The sequence below is a fragment of the Condylura cristata genome, unplaced genomic scaffold (assembly GCF_000260355.1).
Source record: "Condylura cristata isolate star-nosed mole 26May11 unplaced genomic scaffold, ConCri1.0 scaffold00029, whole genome shotgun sequence".
NCBI lineage: Eukaryota > Metazoa > Chordata > Mammalia > Eulipotyphla > Talpidae > Condylura > Condylura cristata.
Genome location: NW_004567130.1, coordinates 9,221,166 through 9,242,335, shown reverse-complemented (window position 1 = coordinate 9,242,335; position 21,170 = coordinate 9,221,166). Strand labels below are relative to the sequence as shown.

Below are 21,170 nucleotides of genomic sequence, written 5' to 3'. Positions count from 1 at the left end.
GGTGAGAGTCTAAAAGGGTTGCCTCCTGTTGCTGCTGGTAACCGTTAGCAGATTCGAGTCCTGCCCTTGAGAAATCTTGTCAATAACCTCAACTTAGAACAAATGTTCTTAGAAAATGTGACTAGAAATTAAACAGCTGGAACACCTGCTACGTTATCCAAAACTCCAAATGGAGACTTGGCCTATTTTTAACTGGGCTGTCAGCCTTTGTCTCAGCTACTGTAATCAGTGGGGGTACAGCTGAAGCCCTGGGAACTAGTCACTTGAACAGGCACCAGCTAAACAAAATTCTATAACACCTTCAAATCAGCTCATTCTTAAAAGATTAATAGAGGTCAGGGCTACAATTAAAACTTCAGTAAGGATGGATCTCCTTGCTTCCTGCACAGCAATGATATACACCATCTTCTGGACAATCGTGTCCAATCTTATTCTAGAACATATGCTCAATTTCCATTTTGAAAATAACTGAAATTTGTTTAACAGGTCCTCTGGCAACATTCTCTTTTTAAACTGCCACAGTACTTTTTAGATTCTGTATCTTTGCAAACAAGAAACCAGCAGTAAGCATGTTAGCAAATTAATAAAGAAAAAATTTCTGCACATCCTCACAAGTTAAGATTGAGGCAATGCTACCAAATTTGTGGGCTAGGGTAAAGGAGAGCAAAGTATACAAAACAGCAGTATTGAGAGAATATCAGGATAAGTTCAAAGATGAGGACATCCTGGCAGCTCAAGGTCCCTGTTAGCACCCCACTGTATCAGCCAGAATGTCCCCACAGGTCCACCTAAAGGAAGCTGGCCCTGCCCAAATGGAACTGCTTTTATCCACGTACAGCCACCATCCACAGGACAATTCCTTGGCATTGGGCCACACTGCACGTTTCACTTGATTCTTTACCTCCCCATCTATAGGCCCCAACAGCCCTAAGTTCTGCTACTGTTTTAACTGACTGAGGGCTAGCTAGCTCACTAGCTCTTAGGAATGGTAGAAGCTATGTATATACATACTGGTTCCTACACATACTCATGTTTTTACAAGTGGGATTAGCAGACTGACTCCCTGAGTGACAGGCTAGTTTCCCGTCCCCTGCTAGGCAGCATGCATGGCTTTCAAACCATGCTTGTATACTTTAGAGAATAAATCCAGAAAATGACCCTGGAGAGCCAAAGGGTCAAGGCTTTCAAAGAGGTTCTGAGCAGGTCACTCAAGTTGGGATGGATACTCAGTAATGACATGGAGAAAAGAAAATCCACACCCTGCAAAGAACTAGTCAAACGACTGTATTATGTAGCCTTGGTTGGTTACAGATCTAAGAAGTGTGTGGCAGCAGGGGGCAGAGACCTCTAGTTAGGGACATTAATCTGATGTTTCGGCCCTCAAGGTCTCTGTCCACCCATATTTTCTCGTCCAAGAATGACGACAGCCCTCCCAACCCAGCGTCTCCTTCCACTCCACTGCAGATGACATTCCTTGGTGGGGTAGAATTGAAAAGCCAGAGTACTGCCCTATAATCAGAGCAGTGCAAAAAGGAGCCTGGAAGCCAGAGGTAGTTTTAATTACTATCGATGCTCAATTCTCCAGATAAGAATTGCTGATTACTAAGATGCCTGACTACTTTGCCTTTTTTAGCCTGGAAGATGTTAGACGCAAAACCATCCTACGGAACTGTGTTCCCGTGCTCGGGCACTGGGGAGCAGCTCCTTGCCAAGGTCCAGAGTCGAAAATCGTAGCTTCCTTTGCCAGGTGTCAGTTTCCCAGCAGCACCTCAAACTGCTTCTGTATAAGAGGGAAGAGGGATGAAGAGCAGATAAACCATAGGGAAAAGAAATTAGAACATGTTAGCAAAAGCTACCATGCGGAACACTAAACTTTATTCACTTTATTTATATATTTAACAATTCTAAAGTATTTACTTCTTGCTTTGACAAAAAATGAAAAATATAGGAGCACTGACTGACTCCTCTTTAGGAGAAAAGGGTTATATGTACATCTATGGAGAGTTATGGTTCCTCCTTTACATACAAAGAAAAATATTAATAAAAAAGTGCTTCATTGATCAAAAAAGGGCTAAAAGCTGCAAGCATTTATTCACACTGTACATCAGACCCAAGAAACCCGTATCATAACCTCTTGGCACCTGTCACTAGGAACTGCACAATATTCCATTAGACTGACTTCTGACCGGCATGGTCAGACCACACGAAGTGTGGAGAAGAACTACACCCTGTTTTATTAAATTCAAACTCTGAGCAACCTGCTGCCACTGGGAAGACGCACTCAGATGCTCTGGCTTTGCCTGGACTGACAGCTCCAGGGAAGGCTTCTAGGCCACGTCTTAAACATACCCAGGCACACACAGGAGCCACCTTCCTGAGACATAACTTGTCCGTGGCCAGGGAGTTGCTTCTAAGGGTCAGAGAGATCCCTGGCCTCACCCCAGCTTTCATCACCATCTGCCCTGTTACCAGTTAGCAGCTATTAGCAGAGCCAAGCATGGCCCTTTCCCTCTAAGAGGAAGGGCAGGCACAAATATGGATGCCAAGATTACAAAGCACAAACCCAAACTTCTTTCCACTCTTCCCCATATCCACCTCCACTTCCACCACAAACATTCTTGATTTAAGGCTCTTTCTGGACCACACCAAAGCTTTCTGAGGAAAGGTGCCCTGCATCTCCTATAAGTGATGTCACTTCTCTAAGGAATCCTGCAGTGTCACCAAGTGGCCTGACCAGCAGCCAGACATGCCCACTGAGGCAACACAGGAATAGGGCAGTGGGACTGGTGAGCCTTTCCTGCCGCCCCAAAAAGGGAGGGAGGTTGATTGTATGGGACATTCTCCCTGTTCCAGAGACTTGTACTCAGAAAGGCTGATTTTACCCCGCCCCCGCCCCTTGAGGGGGGAAATCCATGATTTGTTTGGTTGGGGATGGGGAATTTTTGGAACCCTGAGTCTGGATTTCACTGTGCTGACCGAGAAAGATTGTTTGGGAGACCAAGCCCTGGAATGCCTTCCAGATTATGTCTGGCTCAGGATAGGTCTTGACATTGGCCTTAGCCACAGCAGGACACACTGCACTCCAGCTAATCTGAACACTTATGCCTGAGGATGGGAAGTGCTACAGTCTGGCCAGGGGAAGCAGACCTCTGACAGTGAAGGGAGCCCTGAATATCTGGGTCATGTTAAAATCAGAATCCCAGCATCTCATGGGGGAGGGTATGCTTGCTGTTCCCAGACCTTCTTGCTTGCCTCAAAGATTACACCTTCCTTTCCCAAAGCGGGGGTCTTCAGAATGTGCCCACCCCTCCAGAAGCCATTTGCCTTTAACTATCTGTGAAATGGGACTGGTCCAGACCCTCTCAAGAGGAAGAGGTACCAAAGGCAGTGCTCTTAGGGAAGTTACTTCCAGTCTCCCTAGCAGCAACAGTTTCCCAACCAGCTCCCATGTGGTGGTGGCATGAGAAAGGGCCACAAATATTAGCACTGGCTTCCCCCACCTGCCACCCCCCAGCTCACTATCTGAGGTCTCTACTCCTGACTGACCAGCCTCCACCATCCTGAGGAACTAAGCCAACCCTCAGCATTGTCTGATAGCAAGTGACTCAACAGTTATGGGAGCCCTGGCAACCTCTGGTGTTCCATCAGAAGGGGGGGTGGGAGGGGACCACAACTAGAGGATTTTTCTCTTTTTTGGAGGTAGAGGGAGTATGGAAAAGAGGGGGGGGCAGGAAAGAAAACTCAATCTATAATCCAGTGGTACATCCCAAGTTTCTGTCACGCCGCACAGGTGGTTCCATGCCCCCATTCCAAATGCACGGGCCTCTTGGTCTGCCCAGGCTATGTGGGCCTGTCAGAGGAACAGCAGCTTTGCCTCTGCCCGCCCCAGGTCACTGAGCTTCAGTTTGAAGTGGCAGCAATGGGCTTGTCCAGTTCAAGGTCAATGCTGGAGCTCGTGGGATGTAGACTGCTATAGCAAGACTTGCAGACTCGACTGGGTTCAAAGAGCTGCTGGCTGGGAACTGGAACCTTCTGGTTACAACAACTGGAGCAAAATACATTCCCACAATTCCTTAAGATGAGAAAAAGAACAAAATAATGTTAGTTTTGGTAGCAGGTATGCAGTGGGAAAACCAGAACTTTGTTGTGTGAAATTCAGATGTGCTGGAGACTCCTCTAAGATTGAACACTTTCATTTATCTAGCCCAGGAACAAGCAGGGCAGGGAGGGGATCCCTCCCAAATACAGTCACATACCACTTCTACTTCAGGCCCAAGGACACTTGGTTGGCTACCTCACCATTATGGCTCAAGGTTATCAGGTGTCAGGAGGATGCTGCTCCAGAGAGACCCATGAGAACAAATGGGTTGAAGACAGAAGCAGCTGCTAGCTCAATGGGCAAGTCCTGACCCAGGAAAACCCATGGGCCATAGACACCTGGGCAAAGGCTTTTTGTGTAGCTCATGATTACAGAGAGGCCAAAGTCCAGTGGAACTGCCTCCAAGCCCCTCAGATGTGAGGACAACTACTCAGTCCAGCAGGGGAGAGAGAAACCTAGCGTAACAGGCTAGCTTAGAGGCTCAGAGGCAGCAACACCAATACACAGCTTCCACCTAGGACTGCTCTGCTGTCAGCATGCAAAGCCAGAGACAAGCAACCAGTGACACATGCTCAAGGTGAAAAGACAAGAGCACAGATGAACACACGTGCACCATACCCCCTTATTAGACAGGTGTCAGTCAATTATGGTTTGGCCCCCTAGCCCCATGGATCTCTAGGGAACATCAAGGCTAATTGAAGTCCTGAATTTATCGAGCTCCAGGCCTCTCTTCTCCACTTGAAAGCCCAGCTCTGATGTGCCTGTGCAGCACAAGTCCACATACCCAAACAGACCCTGTATGGGAAATGGAAAAGGAATGCAGAGGATGCATTTCTGTCCATCTTACAACTCTATTTTTCCTGGTCCCCAAAGTACAAATAAGTCCCAATGGGCTCAAGAATGGGAGACTCCAGGGAGCCCAACACAGCCCACCAATGACCTGGGGAAAGCAGCTAAAGGAAAAAATCCTCCTTAGCCAGCAACGCTCATTACCTTTTCATATATCCTACTCAGAATCCAAACCCACTGCTGGATTAAGGACCAGGCATGAGGCAAGAATACGGAATTGCCCTTTGAGAACAAAAGAAACCACAAAAGGAAGAGGCTAGACATAGGCAATGGAAGGACAGAGAAAATGCGCACATGCGCACACAAATAATCTAGAATGCAGTACTTCACAAGAAACAAAAACTAGGCAAGAGCCTGTGATTACACAGAAAAATGACCAAATCTGTTTCTGAATAACAACATTTCACATCAGGTGGGAATCCTAACAGGAATTTGATCAGATAAGTTATTCTTCTGGCTGTTTTCAAGGGATTCTGAAAGACCCTAAGTGGAATCTTCCTTTAGAGTTTTCCATGCTAGAACAGTTTTCTGGCAAGATCACCCTTGTTTGGGCCTGATTTCTTAAAGAACAGTGATGCTGTTTGACTCGGAAGTCACTAGCATTATTCTGATTTCTTAATGAGTGACTGACCTGAAAGAAACAGCTCTAGAAATCCACCTGTTACTCCACTAAACCAGGCCCTGCAAAAGCACAGTGACTTGTCATTATCAAGATAGCTCATCTGACTTGCACTGCCAGGAGGGGACTGCAAGACTGGAGTGGTCTCAGGAAGCTGCTTTGGTCCCCACCCCCATCTCCACGCCCAACTGCCTGCCTGTCACTCCCAACCCCAGACTTCATTCCAATGAGTGCAGAGAGGGGGCAGTAGCAGCGTTAGTGTGAAGAAGTTATTGTAGATGTGCAGACATCACAGACAGGTTGTTGCAAATGCTCACCACGTTTGATCAACACGGTCAGTGTCCCTGCAAGGAGGGGAGAAAGAGCTCAGAGGAGAAGCCAACCAAAGACATTTGGGCTTGGGGTGGAGTGTGGGGAGACATACAGTCTTAGAAACATCATTATTAGACAAAGAGGTGGTTCCATTTTCAATCCAGGGCCACTCTGTGGGCAAGCTGTATCACAACTCAGATAAATTTTCTACCTCAACAATACTGATCATCCACCAGTCATCACTTCAGCTGGGGCAAGACATCCCTAGCAATTCACAACCCCAACAGAGATAGAAAAGTGAGGGGCCTTAAGGACTTAAGACTATGCCCTCAGCTGTCCCTACGACAACCCCAGTTACATCGGCTCATCACTGGTCCAAGGGAAACAAGTTTGGAGTCAGGAGCAGGATAAAGTGTAGGAAAATGAAGTTCCCTTCCCATAGAAGGAAAACTATTTTTGCTCATAGCAGTCATGCTGAATGGGAAAAAATTGTATTCTTGGGATAAGAAATGGTGTTTTGGATGATGGCAGTTGCTCCACCAATCTGGGAAGCAAAACAAAACAAAAAGGGTTTATCAATTTTATACTTCAAATTTTAGTCATGATCCTCTGAACTGGAAAACACCAAATACATTTCTGCAAAACGTCAATTTCAGAGGCACAAAAGATGAGTCTGGGTCCTACAGGCCCTGGGGTCTGCCTCAAACAGAACACAGCCAGCCAGGTGCCTGCCATGTCTCCAGTCTGCTGACTCCAGGCCAAATCTCAGCCTCCACACCTTGGCCCATCCCACCACACCCCGCAATGGCACCTGCAGTGGTGCTTCCTGCTGGCGAGCCAGAAGGCGCTGTCACATGCGTAGCAGTGGGCAGCCAAGTGGTCGGGAAGCCAACGGGTCATCTGTAAAACAGATGGGGCCAGGTTAGTGACAGGAAATGGGTCATCCAGCTGGAGCCAGGAGAGCCATGCTGGGACAAGTCACCAGGATCACTCTGGCTCCAGTGGCACCAGACCAGCAAGTCTGAGGTCAGCAGTACAAGAAAGGCGCCAATCCAAATCGTTTCCCTGGAAGGGATTCCAAACTCCCCTGAAGTAATGGTGGCAGGCTGCAGCACCCTGGGTTGTTATAAAAGCTGGCATGGTTCCAGTTCATAGAGACGAGGAAAAAGGGCCAGCTTGCTGAGTTTCCCTGGCTCAAAAATTCTAGGCTTGATGGGGAGTCACAATAGTGAGACAGAGGCTGAAGGCTAAGTGAGTTATGAGGTCATTTCTTAGCCAGGGGCGTGGGTTAAGGAGGGGGGTAGAGAACTGTAAAACTGTAGCATGGACGGCACTCAGAACAGGGGCTGAGCCTGTACCTCCGTGTCCTGTTTATCCACCTGCTCCCAGCTGGCTTCAGAGAAAATCTCTGTGCTGCAGTGAGACAAACAGTTCTGATCCAGATTGCTTTCCGAGTCGGGGATTGAAGTCTGTTGGCAAACAAACACAGCTGAACAGAATGAACCTGGGTCTCCTCCCAGAAGAAAGGGCTTGATGACTTTGGGTGGGCCTGAGTATTAGGGCTGCCAAATCTGCTGGTACATCAGCCTTCGAGATATGAGTTGAGCAGGTGCAGAGAGATACACAGATCTAAGGTTATAATGCTGTGACTCTGGAGTAAAAAGATGGGCCTTGGGTTCCAGGAACTGAGTGGGGTAGAAGTGACCAGGGTGGATTAGGAACTCTCTGAGTGTCAGCTGCTCCAGCAGGGCTGTCAACCCAACCCTGCCACTTAGTTAAAACTCAGTGCTTTGGGGCATAGTCTCCTTTCTCGGAAGGACTCTTTGGGAAAATGAGAAACCATTATTAGTATGAAGGAAAAACCAAGAAGTCAGTTTGAACTGGAAGTCATTGGATGAGCCCGCCTTTAGTGTACAGTGACTGCTTCAGAGCTAGGCTGACTCCAAGACTTGAACATCAGTCAGATCCACTTAGTGAGGCTATCACCTCCTGGAGAACTTCCCCTCAGGTACCTCTACTTCCAGCCACCAGGTCCCACAGCGCTAACTTGACAGACTTAAGACCAATCCCTACCCCTTTGCTGCGCTACAAATACCTATTTTAAAAACCCTTAAGCTTTTCACAACCACAGCCCATGTTTGGGGAGGCTTAGTCTACTACCTGCTGGGGTAAGACAGGCACTACAATTTGACAGGAATATTTGACAGTGCCCTATAAATGTTAGTTCTGCCCAGGAGTTCAAACCCTTCATATGATCCTCTCTGAAGAGATCTGACCAACCACCTAGCCAAGTGCTAACTCTCCTCCGTATTCTAGCTGCCTAAACAGGACACATGTAGAAAATAAGCAAGGCAGAAAAGGGGCAGGCTGCCATTCACATGGCTGGGGCTAACCTCCAGCCAGCCTCTGTCAACAGGGCTACACTGGCCTCTCCAACCTGTACCCATCACCAGGCTCAGGTTCAAAGGCACCCAGCTCCAGTGTGCAGCTGAGTATGCGCCATGCACGTAGGGAGGTACCATGGTGAACTCACCACTTCATCACCAAAGTCCCCATTGAAGTGTAAGGAGCTGGTCAGGTACTGGCTCTCCAGGCGGCTCCTCAGCTCCTGGACTTGTTTCTTCAAGGTCTCGACTTCCTGCTGGTGGCCTGACTCAATCTGACGCAGGCGCTGTTGGATAGTGTCCGTGTACACAGGCATGCCATCATCATCTAGGTGGCTGCGGGAGGGCTGGTCAGGGCTGCCTGTGGCAGAGGGTCTCCCAGAGTGGCTGTGCAGCCACTTGTGGTGCAAGTTCCTGGAGTATAAGTGAGCAGAACTGCAGCTCGTGGCAGACAGCTGGCGGCTCAGTGAGTCCTTGCTCTTACCAGCCTCCCCATTTGTGCAGTGGCCATTGGGAGTGGGGTATTTCTGCAGAGTGCTAAGCCCTGGGGGCTGCTCTGAGGCCTTATTTTCCATCTCTGGGGCACCATTGCACACAGGACCCTCTTTACATTCGGCTGAAGGCAAGGCACAAGGAGAAAGCATTGGGCCATGGGTGCTGCCAGGGGAAGTCCTATGCACCACAGAGCCTACCTGGGGCCTCTCAACTAGGCTTCTTTCTGAAGGCCTGGTCTCCATTGCTTGAGGAAGTAAGTCCTTGACACCTAAGCTGCCTCTGTTTACCAGGCAAGGTCTATTAATGCCCTGGGACCCACTTTTCTGATCTTCCAATAACATGTCTATGGAACTGTCCATGTTGGGTCCCCTGGCCTCAAATGGGACTTGGGAAGGCAACAGAGAATTTAACTGTGAGGTACCATAGCCAACTTTTGCATCAACTAGGATTGGAAGAACTGCTTCCTCCTCCCTGTCCTCTGGGATGGCTCCTATTTGAGGTTGTTCCTCAAGGACATCCTCTCCTCTGTGGGACTCCTGGAAAGAATTGGGAAGAACACCATGTTCACCCTGCTGCTGAGGGATATCCTGTGAAAAGAGAGACAGGGTGGTGTCTGGGTAGCTCCTCAGAGCCCCACTGACCAGTTCTGGTTCTTGATGAAGGATACTGCCTGAGCCCTCAGAAGTCTTCCCCTTGTTCTCCTTCCCAAAGAGAGTCTCCTCTTTGACCACATGTACTTCAACGCTCCCCCTATGGGCAAGCTCTTCTACCCCACTCTCCTCTTTGGTGGCCTCTTGCAAAATGTTCTCCATCTGTCCCTCAGCTACTCCAGCTGCAACAGACAGCTCTGCACCTCCCTGGACTTTGGCCAGCTTTCCAAGGCTGTCAGGATCAAGAGGCTCTTCGCCAGGACAAGCCAGGGTGCTCAATTCTAGTGAGCGCCGGTGTTCCTGCCACTTCTCATTCAGGCTGGGGTCACTGCTGCGCCGACTGGCGAGAGGCACGGTATTGTCACAGGCTGTAGTCAGATTGTCAAATGACCTAGTCTTTGGTAGCCTGAAAGAGAAGAGTTTAGGAGGAGAAATGAAAATCTGTAGTTGTTCAGAAGCAAGCAGGCGACAACAGGTTTGATAGGCAGTTGTTTCATGACTGGATCCATTACAGTTACTCAAGAAGTTCTGGGATCTCTGAAATGAAGCTCAGATTACTTGAAATACAAAGCTCCAGGTGAGTTTTTTCTAGTCTGCACATTTTCTCTTGCACCAACCCTAACCCAAGCCCAAAACATACCAGTAAGTTAAGAGCCAATGGTATTTTCCAAAGACATTCTTGATGATACTGTTCTGTTTCTCAACTAATGGTGAAAGAAAATAGTAATGCTAATTTCTTGATATTATATTTTAAATTACAATAATTTACTATTTACCATTCTGTAGAATGGTATCACCTGACAGCATCTGCCTTTTAAGCCCAAGAAGACAAATCATGACAGGGAAGAATGACCAGACAGAAGCTGGCCACAAAGGCCCCAGAGGATTTGCTTCATCAGTGAGAAAACTGCTCAGGGCATACTACAGGGCCATGTGTTATCAGGGTCCCACACCCTTCAGGAAATGAGGTTCTGGTTTATGGTCTCATAGCTAGAAATATTATACTGCCCATGAAGAAACTTCAAAGAGGGATGTAGGGAGATAGCTGACACCGCGGTCTCTAACAATCCCTGGGTGCATCCTGACACAGGGACACACCACAATGAATTCAATGTACTGGCATCATCAACCCTGGGCTCACCGGCTCAGGGGCGGGTCATCAGGGCTGGTGCCAGGGGCCGGGTATGGTGCACAGCTGTCATCCACAGGGGTGGATGGGGACGGGCAAGGCAAGTACACTGCACTCCACAGCATCAGGTTGCGCACGTGGCACACAGGATACAGTACCTGAGGAGAGCGCACAGGGCACAGTGTAAACAAATCTCTTAGAAACAAAGGTCGAGATAAATACCAAGTTGGTACACCCAAAAGATTTAGCAAAATTCCCAAAGGTGTTACTACCAATGGCACAGGTAATTTTCTCCTAAGAAGGCCAAGAATAGCACTGTAGATTTTTTTTTTTTTTTTGGTTAACATTTTCACTAGAGAGCCCCCTATGGGCATGAAAATCTAAAGCATTTTAAAAGACTCATTGCTTATTAATTATTTCTTAGGACACCTTTATTGAATGAATGACTTTCATCAGTGTAATTTGTTGTTTTTACTGCGTAAGAAAGTGAGTCATTCAGCTAGATGGTGACTGTTTGGGGTATAAAAAATTGGCTTCAGGGCCCTTCCTGGTAATGCAAGGGGTAAGGAACAGCACTGCAGGTAAGCCACAGATGTTTCAGTGCAGGTTCGATCCCTGTCCCGGAGCTAACCCACATGGCTCAGCAGACCTCTCCTGACCCACCCACGGCTCCCCTCAGCAGTGTACTTCATCAGTCTGCCTACTCTGTTTCCTACTCTGTCTCTGGTGAATCCTCTCACTGCCCCTGCTCCTCTGGCCTGCACCCAGTTCTGTATGCACAAATAAATAAATTGGCTTCAGAAGCACTATCAAGCCTGTTTTATGGGATCATATAAATTAATCATGTGAAAAGGAGGGACTTTTCTTCCTATATTGTTACTTCCCCAGCAGGCACAGTGAAAGAGACAGAAAACTAGTTAGCTTCCATCTTGCCTTTGACTACTTTAATGTAGTAAGCAGTGCAACAAAGCAATATATCCTCTGACTAGCCTCCTTCTGAAGAGTTGTTTTTATTTGTTTATGCACACAAGCACTGGGGTGTTGGCCAGAGGTCCAGGGTGTGAAGCCGAACAGGCGGACTGACTGAAATACACAGTTGAGGGGAGTAGTGGGTAGAACATGTGGGTTAACTCCCTGGCCAAGGATCGAACTCCTGCTGCAATGACTGCCAACAGCTTGTCAGTGCTGAGACTTTAACCCTTATGCCACCAGGGAGGTCCAGACTAGCCTCCTTTTGACTGAAGAATTTAAGATGCATTCTGACAAAAGGAAGATTGCCAGTATTAACACAGAAAGTGCCTTATGTCCTCCTTTCCCATTGCTTAACAGAAGGTGTTCCTTTTAGGAACAAAGTTTTAAGAGGCCTGCCAGTTTTCCATGTGAGCAGAGAATCACAGTCACACATGCTCATGTCACACAGTTTTCTGCTCTCTGAGACAGAAGCTGCAGTGTATATAGTTGGCTGTTGACACTGGGTGGGTGCTGGGGGCTCTGATGGCAGCACCTTCTAACCTATCACAGGCATCCAGGGAACAGTTTAAGAGTCTCTTCCACCCATCAGACAGAACAAATAAATTGAGTCCTCATTAAGGGATGAGGAGATATCAGAAAAGATTCATGTTTAGAGCAACAAAGTGGTGATGTGTTAATCAAGTCACTTTGAACAGAAAGTAGTCAAAAGCAGGTTAGTACATTTCCATGAAAAAGGCCTTTCTCAGAACAGTGTGGTAAGAAAAAAATGGGACCAACTCATCTAGAGACAGCAGAAATGCTTCAAGAAAATGGTCACTTCTGTATGTCTCCACCCTCAAATTCCTTTTACTGATCAGAGAGAAAAGGCTGAAGAGTACATGTATGCTGAAAGGATACATACGGCTTCTGACTGGGAGGAATACAGTAGGTTTTTGAAAGCCTTGTTGCCTGCCCGAAGCAGTGACCACACAGAACATGTCCGTTCCTGAGTATGCTTTTCCCCTCTTTCCTTGGCATTGTTGCACAGGAATGTTCCAAAGAGGCAGGAGTAGGTATGTTGCACCAGTTTCACCTGTGGGAGTCCAAAGAAGTGAAATGAAACAATAGGATACACACTCTCTGGGGGAAGGTTAGCTCAGTCACATTCCCCAATATCACTGACAACACTTCAGTTCACAATTGGTTAAGGAGAAGTGAATTACCTACACGATAGCCACCTCTCTGGCAAAGTGTTTGATTAACAAAGTTGACAGCTACCCCCACTAGAGCAACACAGCACACAATCTAGGTTCAGGAGGAGGTTAGAGTGTGACCCAACTGAGAATCAGCGGAGAGCACACATATTTCCACTCAACAAACTGTTATTGTACATCTCACATGACCCAGACATTTCTGGGTGCTAGGTTTTAGAATAATAATTAGATAGCTCTGCTGCCCTGATGGAACTTTTACTAGTTGTGAGAGAGAGGACGATAGTGCTATGGACAACAGTAAGAGAGGGTAAAAGGGACTGGGCATATGTGAGCAGCGTGGCTAAGACCTGACTGAAGGGAGAAAGCGGGTCATGAAGTTATCTGGGGGAAATGCTCCGAGGCAGAGGCAAAGGCAAGCAGAATGGTCTTGGCTGAGAGCTGCTGTGATTTCTGAGGAACACAGGTGACTATGAGTTAATGACACTGCATAGGAAGGAGAATGGTAGAAATTAAAGGCTAGACAGGAGACCTCTAGCCAACCCCTGAAGACATTTTAATACTTCTGACTTCCATAAAGTGCAAAGTCACTGTAGGTTTCTGAGCAGAGAATTTTGTTTTGAAGAAACCCTTTGCTGGATTGACCCTGTGGAAATGGAGCAAGAATGATGGATTGGAGTAGTGTGGCCAACAATAGAGTTAACAGTAAGTAATCAGGTTTTAGATATATATTGAAAGCAGATACAGAACCTGCTGACAGTCTAAATGTGGATTATAAAAGAAAGAGGAGAACTGAGGATGAAAGTTGTTTTTCTTTTATATCTGACTGATATATTTATTTGGTATTAATTTTTTTAATTATGGAAAGATTAGGGTTCTATCAACTATTACCACTGTAGGGTACCCACCACCAAATCACCCAGAATCTACTCCACAGTCCATTATGCTTCCTTCCTCTTGGTTCTTACACCTCACCCAGTGCCTCCCTGCTTTGGAAGCTTCAGTGATATAAAGCTTTTGCCCTAAGTAAATGGAAATATTGAGTTGTCGCTTGATGAAATTAAAAGACTTCTGAAAAATTAGGTTTTGGGGTGAGGAGATGTGGAAATTAAAAACCAAATTTCAAACATATTACATGAGAAACAACTAAGACATATGAGTGGAAATACTGGGTAGTCACAGTTAAATATGTGAGTCTAGAGTTAAATGAAGTGATCTGAGCTAAAGATACAAAAATGTAGGAGTCCTACAGGGCAATTAAAGCCACTGGATTGGCTGGATGAGATTCCCCAGAGAGGAAGTATAGATAGAGAAGCAGTCTGGAAGCTGGGGCATGCCAACATTCTGTACTAAGAAGATAATCAGGAATCAGCAAAGGGACAGAAAGGACCAGCTGGTGAGGTAAGAGTAGAACTAAGAGTGTGTGAATGCTGGGAGTCAACTAAATAAGTGAATGAAATGACTGAACTGTGCCAAGTATTAATGTTGGATGAAGACAACAACTAAGAGCTGATCACTGGATTAGCAATGTGAAGGTCACTAATCACCATAACCACAACAGCTCTGATAAAGTATTAAGATGAATACCTGATGGGCTAATTTAAAAGAGACAGGAAAGGAATTTGAGATAGTAAATGCAGAAGACTTGAGGACCTATGCTGTCAATGGTAATAGAGAATCGAGAATTACAGGAGGATACAAGATGGAGACTAGGTTTTTATGAAATGTAGGCACTACATCATGTCTGTATACTGATGGCAATGACTTAGTGAAGAGGGGAGCACACCAATGTAAGAGGCAGAGGAAAGCTGCTGGAGCCAAGCAGCTGAGGAGAGGAGGGGGACAGGAGCTGGAACAAAAGGCACATCAGCAGAGAGCATGAGACAGATATGAGGGGTATGTTAAATGGATTGAAATAGACTGACATTCTATTTGCTTCTGTTATGTACTTTCTATCATCCCCTTTAAAAAGTGAGTCCAGAGGTTCCTCAAACTGCTAAACATGGAGCTTCCTTATGACCCAGCAATCCCACTCCTAGGTATCTACCCAAAAGACACAAAAACACTGATTCAAAAAGATACCTGCACCCCCATGTTTATTGCTGCTTTATTTACAATTGGAAAAACATGGAAGCAGCCCAAATGCCCAAAAGTAGATGACTGGATTAAAAAGATGTGGTACATATATACACAATGGAATATTACTCAGCAACCAAAAAAGAGAAATACATGTCTTTTGCAGCAACGTGGATGGAGCTGAAAAAGATCATGCTTAGTGAGATAAGCCAGAAAGAGAAAGAAAAATACTGGATGGTTTCACTCATAGCCAGAGTATAATGGACCAGGCGAGAAAATAACAAGAATAATGAACAGCCATATACCAGAGACATTTTGTGGGGGTGGAGTGGGAAATGGGATCAAAAACGGGGGGTGGGGAGGGAAGTGCACGGGATTTTGGTGATGGCACACGGGTGACTTGGTGATTACAATTGAGATGGGGGAAAAAATGTACAAAATGATGTAAAAATAAACTGTTATTTAAAAAAAGTGAGTCCAACAACTCAAGAATTTTCACAAATCTTGCATACCTAAACAAATAAATTTACTGTTTTGTTTTTTTTTTACTAAAAATGGGAGAAAGACAGACATTGATATTACATTCTGAAAAGGTTGCAGTTCATGTGAAATGGCCCCAAAACAAAGCATCACACGCCCAGACTCACAAGGAATGCTTCACTGAATTCAAAGGAGCAAGGAAACTGCCTCTGAAGCTGATGAACGCAGTCAAGCCACTGCAGAAACACCGGGCAACGCTCATTGAGATCGTCAGAGTTCTCCCCATGACCACACCGGTCAGCAAATTTGTGGCCAAAATCCAGCCACTCCATCTCCACAAGGACTTGGAAACCCTGTGGAAGAAACACCCAGGAGAGACCATCTGTGCTCATCTATCTAGAATGCAACAGACCCAAGACCCTTTTTAACAGCTCTGGTCCCTTTCAGCAGCCCCCCCTCCTCCACTACGCCTATCAGGAGCCCCTGACCTAGCACCATAACAAAGGTTCCATGTGTCTACATGCTTAGGACAACTTCCCAATTACTCAATTCCATTCCTTGAGCATCAAAAAGTTACTAAGCAACCATTTACCTAAGTCTTCCTTGAGTCTATTTACATTTTCAATCTCTTTAATTGGGCACATTTTTCCCTGAATTTCTCTAAGTTTTGTTTTAGGTATTATATTTACAAATTCATGTTATAAAAGTCTTTCCCCACCCATACCACATATATTTTAGAATACCTTTATGGCATTTCATACATCTTTAACCTACTTATTTCAGAGTACGCCTCTATCCCTACGGAAAACCCTGTGATACCAATTAGACAATCTATTACCAAAATAAACATGCCAAGATCTGTATGTAGCTCCATTTTACTGAGGCAGTGAAAACTTTTCCAAATACACAGACTACAAAATGTTTACATCTTTAATATCTATTTTCCACAATCTGCCCCACTTTAAGCTGTATAAAAACTGGTAGGCACTGTGGCAATTTAGTTCAAGATAAAGGAGTGATAATTTTAAAACAAATTTCACTTCCTTTAGATCTAATCACCACAAGCAGAACAGCATAAACGCCCTCCACTCATCCTGAAGCACCAAACCCTACTTTTTGGAGGTACCTCTATGGTTCGGTAGTAAGGGTCCAGTAAGAGCTTGGCCAGCGCCACGATCTGGGGAGTGCGGTCCCAGCCATCGGAGCAGTGTGCTAGCACTGGCCGCTGATCACGATCCACAGCATGCACGACCAGAAGTGCCGACTTCAGAAGCACAGACAGGTGATGGAGCCATTTTGTGCTCTCAAGAGCTGAGAGCCAACTATAAAAATAAAAAACATAAGGTAATACTGGTTTTTACATCATGCTATGTATGTGTCAAATTAAACCACAACTCCCAAAGACTTTCCTTCCAAGAAAATCCTTTTCTTTATAAAGTAGATAAAAGGATGAGACCCAAGACTTACTATGTAACAGAGAAAAATCACCTTTTGTTCCAAAAACCTTATGGCTTTTTTCCCAGAAAACTGATAAAAGTTTTTCAGCCCTCAGTATAGGCATACCCAATTTAAGAAAAGTAATTTTCTCTAGACTCTTCTCCTAAAGAAAATGCAGCTACTTCTGAAAGGTAAAACAAAGCATATTTCATACTTAATGATAGCATTCTGCCCACGTTTTGGGGGGGAATTTTTTTTTAAAGATTTATTTATTTATGCATACAGAACTGGGGTACAGGCCAGAGGTGCAGGGGCGGTAAGATGATTCACCAGAGACAGAGCAGGGAGCAGAACAGGCAGACTGAAGTACACTCCTGAGGGGAGCCAGCAGGCGGGACAGGAGAGGTCTGCTGCGCCCTGTGGGTCAGCTTCCTGGCCAGGGACTGAACATGTGCTAAAGTGGCTGCAGCCAGCTTTGCAGTGCTGTACTTTAAACCATTGTGTCACCAGGGAGGTCCCGTTGAAAAACAGGAAAAGAAAATTCATAAATGTAAATATGTTCATTACAAGATTTACACAAGATGCCACATACAAGAATAGTGCAAACAGCATCAGTCACTACCCACTCCTTAACACCTATCATCATGCAAGTCCTGCATACACACTGACACTGGATGGGCTCAGGCTGATACTTAGAGCACCCGTATCTCAACACTAATAGCCACACAGAATTACTGGGTTTAGCAGAGGCTGGATTCAGCAGGGACTTAGAAGAACCTTTTATCAAAAGGCCTTCAGGAATATATTCCAAAACTACCCCCTTGGCAGCAATCACAAGCTAATCACACTTTGTTTAACTGTGTAGACATTTTTTGCCCTATTATGAATCCCAACCCTCAATCTGCTCTCCCCTCCCCAAATCTCAGATTTCTTCAAAATGCAGTAAGATATAATTAAGACCACAATCCATTCCTTTAAATACTGAGTAGGCGGAGGAAGTAAGTACTTCTCATGGGGTTCTGAGAAGGCTTTTGGAAGACTAAGCTATAATGACCTATTAAACCTTGGGGACTGAGTATGTATTTTGGGAATACTCCAAGGAGGAGGGGCTTTCCAAGCAAACAAAAACAGAATATTGTGCACTGGTTTCACATGGATTGGCTTCATCTACCAACCAAGCTCTGGATCCTCAGAGGGCAAACATGTGTCTCAGGTACAGCAGTACCCCCACCAGAGTGCCTACAGTCAAGATTTCTACTGTTTAAATTCAATCTCAAGATTTTCTATGTCCTAAGTAGGTAACTGAAAAACACTTTTTGCTAGTATACCATTTGCTTATTCTCATTCCCCACAGTCTTGAAAGAAACTAGAAGATAAAGCTTAGGAGAAAAAAATATTAAATTATCTCCTGGCCCCTGGAAAAATGGTGAAGAGAACCACTGTAAGTTTTCTTCAACATAACTGAACTACTCTTATATACCAGTTGATGTCCATGCCTGACAGAGAAACTGCACTCCAAAATCTGCCAACCAAGGAGGTGCTGAGAGACTCCACATTCTCTTATCCTAGTCCCAAACTGGATTAAAAATGTACCACACCCTACAGCCACAAACTAGTGTCAGGAGGCTTGCTTATAGCTGGTCCCCATCAGTGCAATAGCTTCTTTGTATGCACAAGGTTGTTTCAGCACTGCATTATGATTTTCTGCCAAATACAGAAAAACCTTCCTTAATAAAATCCTCTGACATTCATTTGGAATAGCTGAAAGCTAAGCATACCATTTTGACTCAAGTTAAAGTATCTTTTTAAGAAAGAATTTTAATATATGGAAGTTACTGGACATCAGGCCCTTTCTTTCATCTTACAGATACATATGTGACTATCTTACTGATAGCTACAATAATTAAGTTACCTAACCAAGTCCCACAATCAATTAAAGACATATCTTTTAAGTTCGCAACCAGGATCTTTCTATACCCCATCTCTAGGGAAGAGAAAATGTTAACAGCTGAGTTCCAGCCGTGCTGTGCAGATGCAAGTGCCTAACTCCCCAAAGGAGAAGAGCAAATTTATTTCTTGGTCAGGTTTTACCCCAAGGACAAGTACTTCACCCTCTGGGCTGATTATAACTGTGATAAATTTAATCATTTGCTATCAGGAGTTGGAACAAGTGGTTCAGGCAGTCTTTTGGTTTTGTAAATCAAATAAGGAAAGCTGTAAAACTTGGTGTGACTGTGAGAGCTGCTTAACAGAATGCAAAGAAACAGTTAGGAGCTTCAGCACAAACACCAGAAAAGAGAATTCGGACTTCTCTGGCATTTTTTTGGCTCATTTAAATAGTAACACAGGAGCTTTAAAATATTTATCTGGCAATAATTCTTTGGGGGGAGATATCACTTCACCTTCCTCACTGAAAATGGCAGCCACTCATTTGAATAAGTAATAAAAATCATAATCATGTTTTTAGTAAATGAGAAGGCACTTTAGAAATCAGAAGCAAATTTAGAAGGAAACTGATGACAAGTTAAAAGAAAGTTTAACCCTTTTAAGAACATTACAAATCTTGACTCTTCATGGTAAAACACCTCAGTTCACTGTAGATAAGTCACCATCAAATATCAGAAACCAAAAAATTAAATTACTTAGGGCCAAAAACAATACAAACAAAGCAGCAAGAGGTCTCAGGAAAAGCAAAGAGGCAATACATCTATTCTGAGGGCTGAGATGTACTCTGTGCTGAATGTTTTAAACCTTTCAAAGAGTTGGATTTTTCTCTCAGCTCCTCCTTTGCACTGCCATGATCCTAACACAGAAAAGAGACTAACATTGATATTCAAAGAAAAACTGAGGATTACCAAGAAATAGAAGGAAAGACATCTCACCTCCAAACTCACTTTTTATAAAGAAAGAGCAATGCAAAATTAAAGCTAAAACCAATGTCTTACTTTCCCGGATCCGGCATCTGTGTGCACAGCAATCGCAAAGACTGAAAACTCCTCCGAATTGAATGAATATTTGCCATTCCCATAAATACAACTTCACAGTTTGGGTAATACTCTGGAGAGAATAACAATAAAGAAAATACACATACGTTGAATTTAAAGCCCACATGGCCATATTTAAAAGCAACAAACTAGCTTTAAAACAAACCCACTGTAGCTGCTGACTAGTCAAACTGCAATGTTTTAATACCAGTAGCCGTGTCTTTTATTGTGAGAAGAAAACAGTAATTGAGTTTTAGCTATTTTTCCAAAAAGAGTGGATTTGTAGAGGAGATAATCACAAAATAGAAGCTATTATTTTTAAGATCTATATATTCCATTTCAACCCCAGGTTTATTTCTTGGGGGTGTCCCTCTAACTGTAGCTCTGAAATCTCCAAAAAGAACTTAGCAGAACATGCATCCAAATTTCACCCTGTTACAACTGTTTTTAATTTCCACCTAGATCATATCTAAAGAGCTTGGTGTCTCCAGCTCTCTGCGTGCCTGGCACTGAAGGGATCTCTCCTTAAAGAAACAGCACTCAAACAATAGCAATGTTATAGATCAAAACAGAGGTGCTTTACTAGAGTTTGGTATTTACAGCTTCAATTTCCACCCCAAGTTTCTTAAATAGAAGACTGTGAGGAGTTTTTCTGTGAGGCCAGTGATTAACATACCCACTGTCAAAGACAACAAAAAGCTTTAATATGACTAAGAAATTGAGCCACTAAAGTAGCAGTTTCCAAACATCAACAGGTCCTATTATGGAGAGGATTTACTTTCCTTATCACCTCAAGTTTGGAACAGGGAAGAAATTTATTTGTTTCACTGCACCTCCTCCTCCATTTCTTCTCTGAAAAGAACATAACAACATTAAGAATACAAAGAAAAGCTCCAGTTCTCTTATGATAGCTAAAGAGCATGGCTTGACAGTCACTGTCAAGTTGAGAGCTAAGTCTTAGGCGTGGCTAGACTAACCAGGACAGAAGGCATCAACACTGGGGTGGGGAAAACACTGTACACCTCACCTGGGCACTCACAGCCTCCTCCTTTGGCTCGGTTTGCCACAGCTGCTGCGTAGGAGCGTGCATCCAAAATCAAAAGCTTCTGTGGTTGGATGGCTAAACTCTCTGCTCCTGAAGCATTTGACAGAGAAGAATCTAGAAACATCAGCAGTAGGGAGGAAAACACTAAATGAATCTGTCTCCCCCAGAATTGTTCAAAATAAAAACACGGGCACAGATTCAAGGGGAAAAAAATACCTTCAAGTAGTTTTCACCAAAACCTTTGATACATAGGCCTCTCTTTTTGACTACTTACAGAAAGTCAGTGAAGATTTGCTCTCAAAAACAATTGCCAGAGCACACATGGGGGCCACATCACCCAATCAGCTAGATCTCATTTCTATATCTACAGACCATTTTTTTTTTTTAAGATTTATTTATTCATACAGAACTGGGGTACAGGCCAGAGATGTGGAGGGTGATAGGATTCA

At 44.6% G+C, this 21,170-nt stretch overlaps 1 protein-coding gene across 7 annotated transcripts in view; it reads right to left on the bottom strand.

Moving 5' to 3' along the window:
- Positions 1-1,281: 1,281 nt before the first annotated feature.
- Positions 1,282-21,170, bottom strand: part of MTMR3 (myotubularin related protein 3) — a 115,181-nt gene continuing 95,292 nt past the window's right edge. For 3 of the 7 annotated variants that reach the window (XM_012731075.1, XM_012731076.1, XM_012731077.1), the window contains 11 exons: positions 20,704-20,835; positions 19,638-19,749; positions 16,382-16,577; positions 15,423-15,608; positions 12,411-12,581; positions 10,550-10,695; positions 8,413-9,814; positions 7,238-7,348; positions 6,691-6,779; positions 5,885-5,911; positions 1,282-4,072 (listed from right to left, as the gene is read on the bottom strand). In XM_012731075.1, coding sequence (XP_012586529.1) covers positions 3,901-4,072; positions 5,885-5,911; positions 6,691-6,779; positions 7,238-7,348; positions 8,413-9,814; positions 10,550-10,695; positions 12,411-12,581; positions 15,423-15,608; positions 16,382-16,577; positions 19,638-19,749; positions 20,704-20,835 — 2,744 coding nt within the window. In that variant the 3' untranslated portion in view covers positions 1,282-3,900. The remainder of the gene's footprint in view (positions 4,073-5,884; positions 5,912-6,690; positions 6,780-7,237; positions 7,349-8,412; positions 9,815-10,549; positions 10,696-12,410; positions 12,582-15,422; positions 15,609-16,381; positions 16,578-19,637; positions 19,750-20,703; positions 20,836-21,170) is intronic. The other 4 variants (XM_012731079.1, XM_012731078.1, XM_012731080.1 and 1 more) reach the window with 4 other exon arrangements.